The sequence below is a fragment of the Corylus avellana genome, chromosome 2, assembly GCF_965113065.1.
Source record: "Corylus avellana chromosome 2, dhCorAvel1.hap1.2, whole genome shotgun sequence".
NCBI classification, from domain to species: domain Eukaryota; kingdom Viridiplantae; phylum Streptophyta; class Magnoliopsida; order Fagales; family Betulaceae; genus Corylus; species Corylus avellana.
The window spans coordinates 5,363,894-5,381,208 of NC_142491.1; the positions used below are offsets into that span (position 1 = coordinate 5,363,894).

Here is a 17,315-nt window from a genome sequence, read left to right on the forward strand (position 1 = left end):
GCTATTGGCCCTATTGGCCACCCTGTGGTTTATTTCATCATTTGAAATGAAAAAGCAAAAAAAAAAAGAGTCTAAAACATGGCCCATTTTGGTAAGTCCCTTTTCCTTTTGTAGTTTTTTGTTGATTAAAGGTGTAATAGACTCATGGGCTGTACAATGGAAGGCAACACTCTGTCCCTCAAACCCACTTTCCTGCTCTAGCCTACCTTAACTGACCAATAGCAGTAATAATTGCACATCAACCAGGTTTGCCTAGACAAAAATTTTGACATCCATGCAATACTAGTCCTTGCAACTTTGAACAATGTCCATTACATTCAAGTAACAAATTGAATGACAATGGAAGTTTATCGGTAAAGCCCAAATTTTTGAAGGGCTCAGAGTAACATCATTACAGAGAAAAGAAAATCTGGAACAAGTATCATTACTTAACATCATACTTTCTTCCTCATTGAATTCATAAAGAATTACCCACATACATAATTGACACAATTTTCATACAAGGCTTTAGAAATGCTAAGTGCAAACAAGTAGTACCCGTTTGCCACCTATTTGAAAATCACACTTATTCTGTTTCCTCTTGCCAAAATATTTCTCATACAAGGCTTTAGAAATAGTGAGTGCATCTCCTTTGGCCTTCAACGGGTAAAGCTCAATACCTGCTTGCCATTGGTTCGAAAACGAAATCCATTCTCTTCGCCATTCCTTCAACTTGAAGCTTTCATTTTCTTGCAAGCTTTTCAATAAATATTGAAAATAGCTTGAAGCCCGTGGTAGATAGTAGCCTTCAAGTAGCCCACTCCAGAACTTGTTTGCTGGTTAGAGCCAACCAAAATGTCATGTTACAAAAGTGATAAGCTTCAAGAAGTAAAATCGGAAGGATAAAAGTAGTAATATATGATGCAAGACAAAGATTACCATAATCATGAAGGCTGCTCTGTTGAGTTTTTGTATTATCAAACCACATTGTTACTTGAGTTCTTGCATTCCACTCGTACTGAAGGAGAACATTAAGTACATCCCATCAATCAATTATCATCTTATATATGCGTTAGTGTTCTAAATATGCTAATATTACTATAGATGAGACCCGTCCAGTTCACTATTAGTCAAACAAATCCACCCAAAGAGAGACTCTCACGTGCCTGAAATTGGCCAAGATTCTTAATGTGCTGTCACTAGGTTAGTTGACGGGCCTTTCCGGACAAGGAAAATATAGTGTGCATGCAAGAAACATAAGATAGCATTTAACTTAACCAAATATGTGGAAACGGATATCGTAAAAGGAAAATCTGTAGCTGACCACAATACTTGGAATAGGGCTTGCCGAGGTTACTATGTTTGAAGTATTGAAAAGTTGAGTCATGTCACTCCCAACTGAATTCTCATATGCTCAAACTAAGTCATATGCCAATGAGGAAACTATCTTTGCTCACCTGCCTTAACTCCTGAGAATTCTTTGCTAGCTTGTTTGCACTTTTGAGCCAGGTTCCAAGTAAAAAATTGTCATCAGAAGCAAGAAGTACATCAATATCCTTTATGAGCTGAATAAATTTTTGGCTGTGAAGATTTAAAGCTTTTACATCCTTCTGTCGAAAAGCTGTCATAGCATCCAAATATACTTGGTTTGCTAGCTTGGACAGTACTTGCCGTGTCAAGTCCACCAAGTCATACCTGTCAAAATGACATGGATAATTAGAAAGGATTCCATGCTTTGTTTTATCTCTTTCTTATGCTCCATTTCTCTTTGCAGATCAAGAGTTGGCCTGTGAGTCATCAGAGTAAACTTGAAGAATCCTACCACAGTTCCTATATTATGCATACCAACAATCATTAATATTTAACAGTCATTGTTTGTACAATGCTAAAATATGATACTGATTCTTAAATGGCAGTGGAATTTTATTTTCTAAACCAGTTGAATTTCAAATGATTTAGAAGATGATAAGTATTTTTAGAAGAACAAAGAGAAATAGGGGAGACTTAATAGCAACTCCAAATGCAGTAAGATCCATGTAATTAAACCACGAAATGTATTAGAATGGCATAATCAAGTGGCACCGGAATTTAGCACAAAACACTCAAGCTCAATGGGGGCTATAAAAAAATAGCTTAAGAAGGATGGATGATCAATTATATATTTACAGGATTCTAGATTAGGCTGCTTAGTTTTGTGTAATAGATTTATTTTCTGTCGGACTCATGTTTGTTTATGGATTTTTGGAGGCTGCTTAGGTTTGTAATTGTATAGATATAGACTACCATAAATAACTTTGGCTATGCCCTAAATGAGAGAATCCATTTTCTGTGGTTCTATGCCTAAGATTGAGAAATACTGAGCAATTTTGTCAAGGTTACTGATACTATCAAGGTGCATATACCGGCTCAAATGTGCAAAGCACTTGTTAGTGGCTTAGAATTTCAGATTTAAGCAATAATTTTGCATCATAGCTCATTTATTTGGCTAATTTCTTCGCTCTTCAATTTTATTTTATTTTTTATTTAGTGGGGGGGTAGCTCTTTCACAAGTTGTGCAATGAAGTTTGCATGGTCACCTAGCATTTCATTTACTATAAGCATGTAGCATAATAAATAAAGAGCCAATCTAACTGAAACAGATCCCAAATATGGCATGTTATCAAACTTTGAAAGAAAAAGAAAAGAAAAAAGTTCGCTGTATGCAGCATCATAGTCATCATGCTGAGGAAAATGAAGAAAATTATTGTAATGTATATATATTAGCTTTTTCATTTTACCTATATGTAAGGCTTCCAGCCAGATTATTTCCAGCTTCAAGGAAGAGTTGAAAAGCATTGATCACCTTCCGAGTGGAATACCATAAATGTGCCTGAGGCAAAGCAGAGCTTGTATTTGACGGATCCCAATCAGGAAATTTGACTATGAAATCGATGTTATGATCCTGCAATGAGTTAAAATGTCATATAACTAAGTATTTAAACAAGATATTCCCCGAACCACAAGAGCCAAACAGTTATAAACACCCATCTTATATCGCGAATGTAATTTATACAAGAGAACGCCTAGAAAGAAAGAGAAAAGAGAACAAGGAAATCAGAAACGCTAATAATTAAGGGAGCTAAATAAACAGCTGTTCAAGAAAATAGGGAAAAAAGAAGAAGAAGGACTTGAGCTCCTCTAAGGTCCTCTCTAGATTCTCAAAGCTCCTATCATTTCTTTCCCTCCAAAGACACCACATGATGCATAGGGGCACCATCTTCCAAACGACCACACTCCGAGAGTTACCCCTCAACCACCAACATGCGAACAAATCCTTCACACTGAGGCATAACCCAGGAAAGACCAAAGCGACTAAAGATAGCGTTCCATAATGTACAAGTGACCTCACAATAGAGAAGAAGATGATCGACAGATTCTCTATTGAGCTTGCATAGACAACACCAATTAACCATGATAATCGGTTAATTTTGTTTGGGATTCCTCCCCATATTATATTTTGTTTCTCTTACTTAATGTTATCATTTTCTTGCCCAGAAAAAAATTACAATTTAATTACATCAAACAAGAAACACAAATAAATCGTGTCAAACATCAAAAGACTGAAGAAAACCACTCTCTATGAACAGTAATATTGTTTTCCTTTCTAGTTGGTTCTTTTTCCAAATTATTTTTAATGGAAATAAAATGGCATTAAGATATTGTAGTCAATAGATTGAATAAAACACATACTGCTATTCCGTCTGTACAATTGTAAACTGTGTGATAAAGAATTTCCCAAGCTGCCTCAACTTGATGAATTGCTTTACCATAGCGTCTGCGGGAATAGGACTTCAACCACTCCTACAATAGTGATAAAGTTATATCCAAACCATACAGCAAAAATGTCAGTTATCATCAACAACCATCATAGAAGTATTTTTGATCTCATCTCAAATATAGAATGCGGGTTCTTATGCCCACGTGTGTCTGTGTGTATTAAAAATAAAAAATGCTATCAAGCAGGTAGATAAGGGGAGAGAGGCAGAGAGTGCCTTACATAGATAGAGAAATTGTCAAGACAGATCATATAGGACGTAGAAAAGAAAAGTAACAAATCCTTGTTCTATAACTGTTACAAGGTGGTATGCTTGATAAAAAATTCCAGCTTACTTCCTAAAAAGGAAGCTGTGAGATTAATGGAAGCAACTTGGTATTGGACATTCACTGGTCTTGTATACAACTTTTAGTCTCCCAATTTATGATTATTTGTTTTGACTGCATGTACAAGGACAACAAACAGTTGAGGTTTATTAAATGAACCTGCAAGTGCAGGAGGGTGTTAGTGTGTGGCATGTATGATGCACATTGTTGGCTCACTTCCTAATGGCTTAAGCTTTTGGAATTGACGATGATCCAACCAGGACCAACATTATCCAATACCACCACACAATTATTATCAAAACTGATATAACCTGGAGAGTTAGATTATTTCAAAGTAAGAACAATGGAAATAACATTAGAGTAACAGACAGAAAGAACATGCGGTTAAAAGAGAGAACGGGGATGGAAGAATGCAGAAACTTTTTTAGTACAAGCACACACGTCTTTAAAGAGCTTCTGCACCCTTCCATACTTCCAAGTAGTGAATAGTTCTGACCAGAAAAATGATACTGAATAGCAGTTATAAATTGATAATTACCAGAACTTGAAGTTTTTCGCTGCGAAATGCCATTTCAGACATCAACTCATAAACAACTGGATTGTGCTCTATTCCTTCCATGCACATGCCAACACCGACCTATTACAATAAGCTACAGAGTCAGCCTGCTCTAGTAAAATCACGAACTGCAGTGACAGAAGATAAAAGTACGAATGTTCTTAATTTTCACATCCAAAGTTCTTTTAGGTTGATGTAAATGCAGAGGAATCTAGAAGATAGTAAACATTATCAGTCAGATAATCTGGTGCATGCAATATAAACTAGCAATTGAATTGCTCATTCAAATCTACCATAATGTTAGAAAGTCCAGAGTAACAAAACATGTCTTGCAGTTTAGGCATACAAGTTATAAAATGATTGACATATCATTCTGACTTTTACAATAATAGAATGCATACAAACAAGACATTTGACATACCATGGTTGAATTTTCACTGGTGCGGGCATCAACTGGACCTGAAGAGATCGCGTCCAAGATGCCATACATTTCAATATTTCCACCAAAGTTATGCAGCATACACCTGATGCATATTAAAGTTGATAAAGTAGTATACATATTTCCTGTAAAATTGGAATCTCACTACAGAAAAAAAGGACAGTAATGAGCTAGTTATCATAGAGATGTCTTAAAGAGTAAACATCTACTATGACATTTAAATAACACCGTTAAGATAAAGAGCTACTTACCAGACATAAGGAGTACCATAAAATTGAGAAGAATTTTTCCATATTGGTTTGGCCTCAGCAAATAGATCAAGAACTATCATTTTCCCAAATGGAACGGAATGTAAAAGTGCCTGCAGATACCAAGTTGAAGGTTAATTTTGAAAACTAAAAAAAAAAAAAAACTATCATATGCATTGCAGCAAAATCCTTAACAATTAGTGTACTGCAAACAGACTGATCAAGAAAATGAGTTATACCACAAATATCATCTTGATTGGCGATCACAAGCGTGAAGTAGAAATCAAAGAAGCTTGAGCAACAAATATATCTCAGAAAATGAAGGGAATTTAATTCATCTTATATACATGCATATACCTCCATTTGAAGTGGCTTCCAGAAAGCAGAGTCTGAGTAGAAGAGCCAACCCTGCACATATTTAGAACTGTCAACTCGAAATACTTAATGTATGATAGAATGTGAACAGGCATAATAATCATGCAAAACCAACAGTTTGCAAACTAGATTATGAGTAGGAAAATTAATGACAATCAAGTCTTGGCTATCCAGTGACACCTGAAAAACGAAGAATAAAACTGTACATCAAAAACTTAATCTGCTTATTGATGACCAATGTCAAGGGGAGATTCGTGGGTTTAGGAAATGAGGGTTAGGGTTTTGTAGAAGAGTTGGGAACTGGTGAAATTGGTTGGGGATTCGCCAATCAAGAATAGCACAAATCCTCTTGGGATCCGCTTCAACACCATTAGAGAAATAGAGGTACAAGCCCAATTCTCTCTTAACACTTCAATAGGACAAATAATGTTTTGATAACTAAATCAATCTTAATAAAAGCGCAAATAGATGCAACCCAAGTACACATGGAGTATACAAGAGAAACAAGAGAAACACCCACTAAGGGAGAAGAAGAACACAAATCCAAAATTATAGGAAGTTAGAAAAGCGAGCACAGTTGATAGCAACCATCCACCTATAAAACAACTTAAACATTATATCTTTTAACTCTACAACCGTCCTCTCACAATCTTCAAAGTTTCGGAAATTGCGTTCTCTCCATCACGCAATGAAAAGCCATCCTTCATGCTTCTAAATTACGTTGACTACCAAACTAACCTCTCCAACTAGGACAAATATTTAATGAAGTAACCAATGCAGACAACATGATAGGAAAATAATGTAGCCATCACAATCACTAGGCAGTCTAAACTTGTTACATAAATGGAAATATGAATGTCCTTCAAAGGTTTTGAATATTAACCAAGTAAATGACTGAATATGACACCAACTATTTGAATTGTCACATAAATAATCCCAACTTATTCTAACAAAAAATTCTAATAAGACCTTTTTTTTTCCTTTTTTGTGCGGTGGTGGGGATAGTAACTTGAGGAGCTTACTTGCATTAACCACACAGCATCCTTGTCACCTTTGGACATGGCTTTGTAGACAGAAGCTCCAAGCGATGAGATATAAGTTGTATCATTTGTAGGTGGGGTATTTTCATTGAATGTATCACTGCATCAAACATGGTAACACATATGTCAACGACCCACATTTGCAAGTAAACTATGCTAGCAGATGACTCCCCCCCCCCCACACACACACAAAAAAAAATAAATGGGAAAAAACAGCTATATCTCAACAGGTCAATGAAGCATAAGGAAGAAAAAGGATGCATAACCATAGCCTACAAACAATAACAAGATAATGATCTAGATAAGAGGCCCACAGCGAAAAAGATCTAAATCCAATGCACCATAACTTTGGAGGAACATAAAGTCAAATAAAATTTCGAAATGAATTTAAATTGTTCAAGTCTCATTAAAAGCATAAGCGCTCGAAAATAATGTTTTTTAATATACCTAGGTATTGATTTGTTGGGCAAAATAGGGAGAAAAAAAAAAGGGTAAGCATATTTAGCCAGTATAGTTGGTTTATCTCTTCTCAATTGAAAATTTAGCTGTGCCCATTTAGAAGAACCATAGAATAACACAAATGCTTGCAGATGAAATGATGACCATCGGAATGACTCTTTGTCCAGGTATCACTGGCTATCATTTATTAGGGGGCATAATGCTGCATTGAAATTCTCTGACTTGAAAAAGCCTACTTATCACACAATGTCTTTATGTTCCTAGGATTGGTCACAACATCTGTTTACGGATTGTAGGTTTGCACTTCTGACAAAGTTCAATAGCAAGTAAGAATGCTAAAGACACATCAGATATTACCAAAAATAAAAATTTAAGAAAAAAATCAATGAAATTTCTTCTTAAAATAGAAAAAAAAAAAAAAGAAAAGAAAAGAAAAGAAAATGGAGACAAGGAAACTTGATGCAAAAAGGTTAAGCAACTTATAGAAACCACGTTATATTATATGCCCGAAATGTCAAGTAATATTCAATTAAAATGCAATTGAGAACAATTACCAGCTGTAGATGTCGGTCACATCCCCATATTCTGTAATCAATGCATACAAAACGTGAACCAAAAAAATTAGTGACAAAATCAAAAAGGAAAAACACAGACATTGTACATAATCCATACAAGACATCTTCAAAGAGCATATACAACTGAGACAAAAAAATTTATGTCATTGGTCAAACAATAAAACATATGGAGTCTGGATGGGAAAAGAGAAAAAACTTGCTCCACCATCAAACTTAGGCAACTAAAACAAATTTCAAACCAGCGTTATATTCATTTACTCATAGGTGGATAAGTATTCTTGGTATCAATGAATCTGAAACTGGAGCCCACTTGCAGGTTTCTACAGATAATCATTATGCCCATAATACTTTGGTCCTATCCCCAGGTCTCCATAACCACTAAGATGTTATGGAAAATGCCAAGGTTTGGAAATCTCTGCAAATTCGTTTCTGCGCTTTTTGGCAGTGAAAAGTGCATTAGCTCATCATCTGCTGATTGTCCACTAAATCACCAAGAAGGCTAGAAATCTTGGTGACTAGAAATGGGACTGAATTTGAAAGTCATAGAGGTTCCATAAAATTCTAATTAGGGCTAATAAGTTACACACTCAGACACATGCAGACTCACACAGGCACACTGCACACATGTAGCTTGTGCATGCATAGCATCTGTGCACAAACACGTGTTATTCTATATCAACGACATGATTACATACACCTAATTTTCTGGACAAAATATGCACTTTAATCATAAAGCATTTAGTCTTGAAAGGAAAATGTTGGTACAAAGTACAGGTGCGTACACACCTAATTTGCTGGACAAAAAATGCACTTTATTCATAAAGCATTTACTTTTGAAAGGAAAATGTTGGTACAAAGTAGAGGTGCACACACACAGAGGGAAACATTTGCAGACAAAGGAGTTAAGATAACAAACAAGATTCACACACACACACGCACACGAGGAAACATTTGCAGACAAATACACACACACAGAGGGAAACATTTGCAAACACAGGAGCTAAGGTAATAAAGTACAGAACATTATATAGAAAAAGGTGGAAAATTGTGTTAACACTACATTGGGAAGAATAGAGCTATTCCAAGTAAACAATCAACAGACAAAAGATGCACCTTTGACTTGTCGTCTAACGAAAGCCTCCCCAATTTCAACAAATAAAGGATCAGAGGGGTTGAGAAGGTAAGTACAGCACCAACGAAGATTATCATCAACAGAGTTCCTAATGACAAGAAATGGAAAACCTCAAAATACGGAATAATATGAATTTTTCACACATCATAAGATAAAACTCCAAATCGGCTGGAAAACAAGAAAGCCCACATATCATTTATCTAATTTATATTATCTATATGAAGTAATTCAGATAATAGGAATTCATAGACCACTACAATTCAAACAAAGGTATGCTATCTGGAGTCCATATATTATGGCATGATAGTATGACTTCTCATATCAAAGAACAAGAAACATAAACTACCAGCTCCCTAGTCTAGTTATGTTTGCTGAAGGAAAAATCTTCTTCAAAGCTGCTGGAACGTTCCCAGAGAATGATGGCAGCACTGAAAAAAAGAGGCATTACATGTGATCAGACACATCCTCAATTAAGAAGGAAAATAGTTTTTTTTTTTTTGATAAGTAAGAAGGAAAATAGTCACTTAAAGAAAACTTTTATCCTATACATATTCTGAAGAGAGATGTAAAACATATTTCACTGGATTCTTTCGAAAAGCATAAGTTGACATGGGACACATATGAAACTTAACAATACCTGGAGTCATGCCTAGTTCTAGCATCCGGGATAGTATCAGTTTCTGTAGAGCTAATTGTTGATCCAACCAATTTTGAGATAAAGGCCCACCCCATCTGTTATTGAATAAATGTTAGGTTCTACAATCTAAAAGCATGTAAATTTCCCAATATCACTTTTACCTACCCATGTAAATTTCCCATGCGAGCCCAAGCAAGGAAAGCAGGTCCACCAAAGAAATCATTCAAATCTTCCTTGCTAATATTAAAATCCTATGTCCAAAAATACTAGTCAAATGATACAAATCAGAAGTTCAAGTTGAAAAATATATCTGGAACCAATATATTCCAATCAGTATAGCAACTCGTGATATTTAACAGTGGTCTAAACTCACTAATCCGTCATTTACAGATAGAGACACAAGCTTTATATATTGAAAGCACGAAGAGAAGACAAGACCAGATCTACAAGGCTAAGGTGCTTATATAATAAGAAAGATAAAGGGTTGTATTCATAACATAAAATAAGAAAGATAAAGGGTTGTATTCAAAACATAAAAATCATAACAAAATATGCAATTGATTCTCCGTTCGATGACATACTCAAAGCTTATTCACATAACATTTCTCATAATATTAGAAATAGAACATGAGTAATGATTATCAACATCATAAAAGCAAAGGATCATATTTATCAAAGCTATATAGTTGAGTATAGCTTTCTTTCAGAAACAAATCTCTGTGCACGCTATATGCAGGAATATCCAACTCATAGTTTCATAACAAAGATCTTATTTTGGATAAACAGACTTTTACTCAATTTTTTTGGCAGCCTTCTTAGCAAAATGCTTCTAAGGGTTCATTCAAAGAACTTTCGTCCTACAGATGCAACATGCACAATTTTCCAGTAGATAAAGTTAAATAGGTACAATTTAAAACCATTGATGTTGGTAATGTTTTCATTGGTTGTTGAGCTCTAATCACTAGTGTAGGATAACCGCGGTGTATACTAGCCACTTTTTACATTACATCATAAATGAATAACTTATACTCTTAATAATCAAGCTGCACCACATATATAAGCTTTCTCTACAAGTTACAGCACATGAGAGACTTATGATGTGGCACAAAACATATTGGTGAACACATTGAGACATATAATGATGTATGTAATTGGTCACCATGAAAACTTTCTGCCAAATGGCTTCTTGGCCTGTAAATGCTAAAGGCAGGTTAATCCCATGAAGAGCCATCCAATCTATCTCTTTCTCCCATCTTTCCCAATCCCACCAAACATAGGAATCTGCAAAGATAAATGAGAAATTACCTAAGCTATTTTCGACAGAAAACATTAGCCAGGGCCAAAAAAATTTCGTCTCAACTTTGATAAAATTGTGCACTTCATCTCATCTTTCTGAAGTGCAAAAATGTTATATTTTTTGAATATCTATTAATATTTCATCTACGTTATGGTTCTTTCTCCTCTCAGTCTTAGAGCTGCAGCATTGAAACATTTAGTTAAAAAAAATTGGTAGAAGTGCAAAGGGAAACAAAGATTGCAGTACTCACAACTAGATGTAACAACATTTTGATAATAGTTCCATGGGACTGGCCGCTGAATCATCACCCCCTCAGCTTTTACAAGAGGCAGTGATCCAGGCTTGGGGATGGAATCTATCTGAATGCCACCAGTCTTGTCCCACGAGACATGAGCACCACACCAATACTTTAAGTACCAATAGAGGCCAGATGCAATTTCTACTGCTGTGCTTCCTTTAATCCTGAAAGAGAAACGTAAAGTTTTAAAATCACAACAAACTTTTGGTTTCTCTTTTTCTTTTTCTTGTTTGCCGCGGGGGGCGGGGGGGGCAATGAAAGACCGGAGCCTTTCAGATACCTACCCTTTAAAAGGAAAATTTTACAAGAAAATCTGTGTTGTATATTATCTGGCAACTGTTTCAAATTGCAACATGTTCCCACGCACAAAACAGTAAAAGAAAAAGCCTATAATTTTGACTTCAAATCAGACAACTGAATGAACATATTTTGGTGTTCCATTATAACTCAAGGGCTCCACTATAGTGTGTAGAAATCCATCATCATGAATAGGACCAATACAGAAAATGACAACCACCTGGAAAATGATGGTGAAAAATAAAGGTCACACTAGGAATACCTTGACAATATGTTTTGGCAATATGTTTTTAGCTTCATATCATGTAATCAGCACAACGAGCCAACCAAATCAATTCCTCAAGGAGTCTACAATGATTCTAAAGTCCAAGTAAAATCCAACTATTGAAGCTATTATCTTTGTGATTGCTCTTGTGAGAGGGTGGAGGTCTCCCAACTGCTTATTTTTCTTCCTTATTGGATTTTCTGGATTTAAGTAATCTTAGGCCTTAATGTTTAGGTGTGTCCAGTATACAACTTGTGTACTAGAGGAACACACTTCTTCTTCTCTATAATGAATTTTACTTAATAGAAAAAGTCCAACATAAATTCTAATCATCCATGTAGAAATGGAAATAGTTTGTGTTGCAATGTTAACAAGTCCAAGTTCAACAGTTGAATTTGAGATGAAGCAGACAGAAATAAGCCATAACATTCTTTAAGACGAAACTTTCCAGATATGGATGCATAAGATCCTTAATAGAAAACAAGCAAGAAATAGAAAGCAAATTAATTAGGTAATCATGCCCAAAAAGTCTGTACTTAGATTTGAAACTGAAAAGAAAAACCATGCAACTATAATCTTTAGCAAGAATGAAATCCAACGTACACTATCTCAGGCCCACTCTTGCTTAGGGGGCTGTAGTTGCTTATCAAAAAGCAACTTTTTCCACCACAAACATCCTGGTATTTGAAATTGAAACTGTCAGCAAAATAATTAAGATGAATCAAAAATATGAATAGAGTCCTCGTGAATAGAAGCAACAAATAAAGGTATGATGATACTTTGCCGACCGAGAACTCATAGACAGTCATGCATGAGAACGTAAAGCAGTGTAAAGGACAGCTAGTCACACTGGCGCTTCTAACAAAAATTGACAGCTAATGGTAAAAGAGTGAGATAAAATCCTCCAAACTGGCCAATTGGACTTAATGACAAATTTTTAAGCCCAAATTTGTTATACCATTTCCTTTAGGTTATGAAAAAGAAAAGGGGGGACTGAAGGAGACAGCTTTGACCAACAATACATCATCTAAGACAACCAGAGCATTAAAAGGAAAACCCAGAGACCCAGATGAAGAAAAGCAACAATCAAACCTTACATGAGAGTCTGATTGAAAAATAAGTAACCAAGAGCATGATAACATAACTATTTCGCCAAAATTCTCATCTTTGGGAACCAAAAACAACATGAAACATCATTCACATTTCAAATTCCGTTCTTTTCCCATCTTTCCTCAGCCAGAGCATGAAAGCATACAAAAATGCAATAATTGAAGAGCACCCAGTTTAAATAAACCAGTGATTAAACAGCAAAACGGGTTAAACCCAAAATTCAACACAATAAAAAAATTAATAAATAAATAAATCACAGTACATTGGAGACGATCTTGAACTTGAAACTGGAAACATATCCAGGAAGCAATCTCTTCAGAACAGCTTTTGCTGCAGCTTCTTGAACTGAAGAAGATGGCCGCTTTGAATCCAAACGTTTGAGCAAATCATTTATGGCTTCTGGTTCTGATAAAGCTATTGGTAAAAGTGTGGCTGTGAGAATCAAAATCAGAAACTTGGAGTTGAAATTAGACATGGTTGATGTCGTTGGTTCTTCAGAGGATAAGAGTATATTGAACAACGTGCTCAGTTTTGTTGTAAGTCCACGTTGAACGGTAGAAGCACTGGTTCTTTGGGTACGAGGTGGATGCTCATGATGCTGACTTGGTGTATAATCCCGTTGAAATAATTGACATGAAATGAAAGTACGGCGTAATTAACATCTAAGATTAAGAATAAATAAAAACTAACATCTAAGATTAAAGTAGTGTTATTTGATGATAAACTATATAATAAGTTTCTTTAAATATATCATTTCTTATCAAAATTTTAGCTCTACAATTTATTCTTATTTTAATTAAATTTAATATATATTGATCTCATGAAAAAAGTGTTAAAATATTAACTAAATAGTTAATTTGTTTTTATTATAATAAATATCTTGAATTAAGCGTTATCTTCCCTACCTCACATATCATTTTAAATGAATATTTTAGGTGTTATGTTTCATTTTTTGAAAAAGGATGTGAGTCTACACGTGAATTAAAGTGTTTAAATGCTAATTAAATGATTATATATACCATTTTTTTTTTCAATTTAAGATTTTGAGATAGTAAGTTATTTAACATATTTGATCAATAATATTTAAAAATATCAATTTGATGTTTAAATTTAAAATGATCAAAAATCATCCTTATATAAAGTTGATAAAAGAAATGATAAAACTTAATTCACCTATATGTCATTTTCAAAAGAGTTGGCCTGTTTTTCATAAAACGGGTCTAAAAAAAGGGGTCCACGGGTTATGTCGGGTGACCCGTAAATATTGCGGTGTTGTGTCGTGTCTGGTGGAGCCGACCCATTAACTAAATGGATCGTGTTTGGATGTACCTTAAATGAGTCGCAGGTCACCACGGGTTGTAAACGAGTCGATCCGCAAACCTATTTTACCAATACTAATTTTTCTTTTAAAACACATATCTATATGCCTTGCCAATAATTGATTTTAAAAGAACATATTTTGTTTTTTGGTTTTTTTTTTTTCTTTTAAAATTTCTCTCTCTCTCTAAGCCTTGGTGCTCAAACTCTTCTTATTCTTTTCTAATCAATTAAAAATGAACAAAATGTTACAAGGAAACTAAAAACAATAGGGATAAGCTCCCTAATAATAAACCAAACAAAAAGTATAATGGCAACAAAAAAATTTTGATATGGTTACTATCCCAATCAATAAGACGAGTGGTGAAAGCATCTTCTGATTCAAAAGCCATTTAACTGGCTTTTTAACCTCCTCCGTCATGTAAAAAGTACCAAACTTTAGCAAATGAAAATTCACTAAAAAAACTGTACGAGACTTTTTTTTGGATAACATGTAATTAATACATGTAAATCTTCTCCCCATTTTTTTTTTAAAATATATATATATATATATATATATATATATATATTATAGAAGTGATAATTAAGCTATTTTTCCTTAATGCCCAAGGTTGGAATGGCGGTCAATACAGTATTTTGGTTGAGTTGCTACTGCATGCATAGCTCAACAAGAACTTGTAAAAGGAAAATTTTTACAGTCACGTCATTTTAGTTGTATGACAGTCGTATAACACAATATATTAAATAACATTTCTCCTTTTATAATTCTGCCGTGCAATTTCTATTTCTAACAACAGAGATGGGTAAATAAATACATTTATATTATTAATAGCCTTTTTACTCTCCCTGCTTCTATCATGCACCGAAGTCCTAGACCTTACATCCAGGAGCATGAAAAAGATAAGCTGGTGTTTTATTGGTATTGAAAAGACCAAAATGTCGGGGTGGACCTGGTATCCTCATGTTTTCATTGAACAGGGCATATACAAACCCCTTAACGGGATATCCTAATCGAGCAGGCGTCCCCTGTACCCTAGCCAGACGTTTCATAAAATTTTGATTGTATGTTGCCGCAAGTGCTGGTGTGGTGAAATTGCCGTTGCCGTCAGATGGCCAACCGCTCCCACCCACCACCAAGCTCAACCGCCCAGTAAGATTCCTGCTGAGATGAATAAAAATAATTATTTAATTTATATTCTAATACGAGATCTCCGATGATGAAAAATATTTTAATTAAAACAGAAAATAATTAAATATTGATATATATATATATAACCATACATAAATAAACCCTCTTTGGACACTGCATGATTGAAAGCGTCCAATAAGGCGTCAAGCATGTTCCAATAACCATTGCTGCCGTCCCGATAAATAGGTTCGTCTGCAGTAAATGTTGCGAAATCCTGGCGTATAAGACCCGCTGCATAGTAATCATATGGAAACACATTCACCATAAGCACTGGTTTGTGGTATAAAGCTTCCATAGCTTTGATGACGTCTATCATATGTTGTCTTGTGTCATCCTTAAACGCAGCGTTGGAAGGCGGAAAAGTAGCACTCAAAACCGACGTGGACACCGCAGTAGTGAGCAGTATATTTAGATCCTGTTGAAGGAGTTCATTCTTAATATTTTCTATTGCCGGAGCAACGTGCCGGCTAAAGATGCCGGGAATGGCCTCGTTGCCAACAACAATTTGTTCGATTTGAACCTTACCGATGAAGGGCATGACGTTGTTCTGAATCCAATCATAAGCGTCTCGGCCGTTGTTGTTTGCCATGTAAGGTAATCTGAAATTCTTAATGTCAATGGTTACTGCAATGTTCTGATCGATTAGCGCATTCATGAGTCTTGGATTGCCTTCCAAAATCCTTACCTTCTTTAAGCAATATTTGTGGCAGAGTTCAACTACCGAGTTTTCGTCGGGAATGTCATTTCCTGTCCTTCCGTACACGACGCCTACAGAGTAAAAGTCTGCTACCGCCGTTCGTGTGCCAATTATATGCTCATGAATCGCCACAATGCCACACACAATCATCATCACCTTCCAAAACACATTCATCGCCATTATTCCTAGCTCTTATATATATATATATATATATATATATATATATATATATATATAATGAGAAAATTAATTAAGATCTAGCTAGCTAGCTAGCTTCAGAATTTTATCTCTCTCTCTCTCTCTCTCTCTCTCTATATATATATATATATATATATATATATATATATATATATATTTGATGCTAAATTGCTTCATATCTATAATTAACAGTAAACTATCTAAATTTGGAGGTATGCAAGACAGTAGTAGTTAAGATTACGCGTTTGTTTCTCGATCCATATATGTCATAAATAGACTTTTGCCAATCCTCGGACTTGGGTGAGTTTATCTACAACTCACCCTACCCCATTGAAAGCCGCCATGCATTCATCACCTTTGATTTATGTCGAGTATTTCGAATCTGTACATGTTGGGTATTTCAAATTCGGAGTTTCTTGATCAGATAATGACACCATTTCATATTATTTTAATAATTAATTTAGTGGTGTTTGAATTGTTATTGCCAAAGGATTTTTTGTATTTTGCTTTGGCATTGCCACATGATGCTATTTTTGTTAAGAATGATATATAGTATGCCTCTTTTTCAAATAGTTAGAGATGTTGAGTGCGGGTGGTAATTCGCACGTGAGATCTTATGTGGAATGAAGGGAAGCGGGTTAGCTAGGCGCCTTTATAAGTTTCAAATCTAAGAATGCCGGAAACTTAATTGTTTATAATTAGTACACGCAGAAAATGGAAAGCAAATAAGTTTGGTAATCATGCCCAAAAAGTCTCTACTTAGAGCTCGTTTGGAAGTGCAATTTTAATAACTACGATTTTAAAATTTGGGTTTTTGAAATTGCCACTTTTTAAAATCGCACAGGCGTTTCGTATAATATATTAAAATCACACAGAATTTTTTTACGATTTTAAAATTTGCGTTTTTAAAATTACAATTCCAAACACTCTAAAATTACGATTTTGTTTAAAAATGTAGATTATTTCTTTTAAAAACACACTCCCAACCCGGCTCAGATTTGAAACTGAAAAGAAAAACCATGCAACTATAATCCTTAGAAAGAATGAAATCCAACGTACACCATCTC

General features: G+C 34.9%; 2 protein-coding genes across 7 annotated transcripts; both read right to left on the minus strand.

Moving 5' to 3' along the window:
* Positions 1-271: 271 nt before the first annotated feature.
* Positions 272-13,434, minus strand: CYL1 (alpha-N-acetylglucosaminidase family / NAGLU family). 6 transcript variants are annotated; one of them, XM_059593221.2, is made up of 19 exons: positions 13,110-13,434; positions 12,341-12,414; positions 11,128-11,339; positions 10,740-10,861; positions 9,746-9,831; positions 9,581-9,675; positions 9,290-9,371; positions 8,925-9,031; positions 7,791-7,821; positions 6,760-6,877; positions 5,720-5,770; positions 5,366-5,475; positions 5,097-5,199; positions 4,658-4,756; positions 3,709-3,819; positions 2,757-2,920; positions 1,437-1,674; positions 919-997; positions 272-815 (listed from the first exon to the last, which is right to left on the minus strand). In XM_059593221.2, the coding sequence occupies exons 1-19, from the start codon at positions 13,320-13,322 to the stop codon at positions 517-519; spliced, it is 2,394 nt and encodes a 797-aa protein (XP_059449204.2). In that variant the 5' UTR covers positions 13,323-13,434; the 3' UTR covers positions 272-516. The 6 variants fall into 6 exon arrangements, 5 of the variants coding, with proteins under 5 accessions (XP_059449204.2, XP_059449210.2, XP_059449217.2 ...); XM_059593227.2 differs by having other exon boundaries at positions 12,341-12,433; positions 13,110-13,233; XR_015911416.1 differs by having other exon boundaries at positions 725-815; positions 1,441-1,674.
* A 1,600-nt stretch (positions 13,435-15,034) lies between these two features.
* On the minus strand, positions 15,035-16,230 carry LOC132173568 (putative glucan endo-1,3-beta-glucosidase BG4). Its single transcript, XM_059585088.2, has 2 exons — positions 15,452-16,230; positions 15,035-15,314 (listed from the first exon to the last, which is right to left on the minus strand). Exons 1-2 carry the CDS (start codon positions 16,228-16,230, stop codon positions 15,035-15,037), a joined length of 1,059 nt encoding a protein of 352 aa, XP_059441071.2.
* Positions 16,231-17,315: the final 1,085 nt, after the last annotated feature.

Excerpts from the sequence above, each read along its gene's own strand:
- CYL1 (XM_059593221.2), bottom strand. The coding sequence starts at position 13,322 with ATGTCTAATTTCAACTCCAAGTTTCTGATTTTGATTCTCACAGCCACA. Across the intron at positions 5,476-5,719 it reads GGAAGCCACTTCAAATGGAG|GCACTTTTACATTCCGTTCC; the intron begins GTATATGCATGT and ends TGGTATCTGCAG. Across the intron at positions 5,200-5,365 it reads TATGGTACTCCTTATGTCTG|GTGTATGCTGCATAACTTTG; the intron begins GTAAGTAGCTCT and ends AATATGCATCAG.
- LOC132173568 (XM_059585088.2), bottom strand. The coding sequence starts at position 16,230 with ATGGCGATGAATGTGTTTTGGAAGGTGATGATGATTGTGTGTGGCATT. Across the intron at positions 15,315-15,451 it reads GCAGTGTCCAAAGAGGGTTT|TGGGCGGTTGAGCTTGGTGG; the intron begins ATTTATGTATGG and ends CAGGAATCTTAC.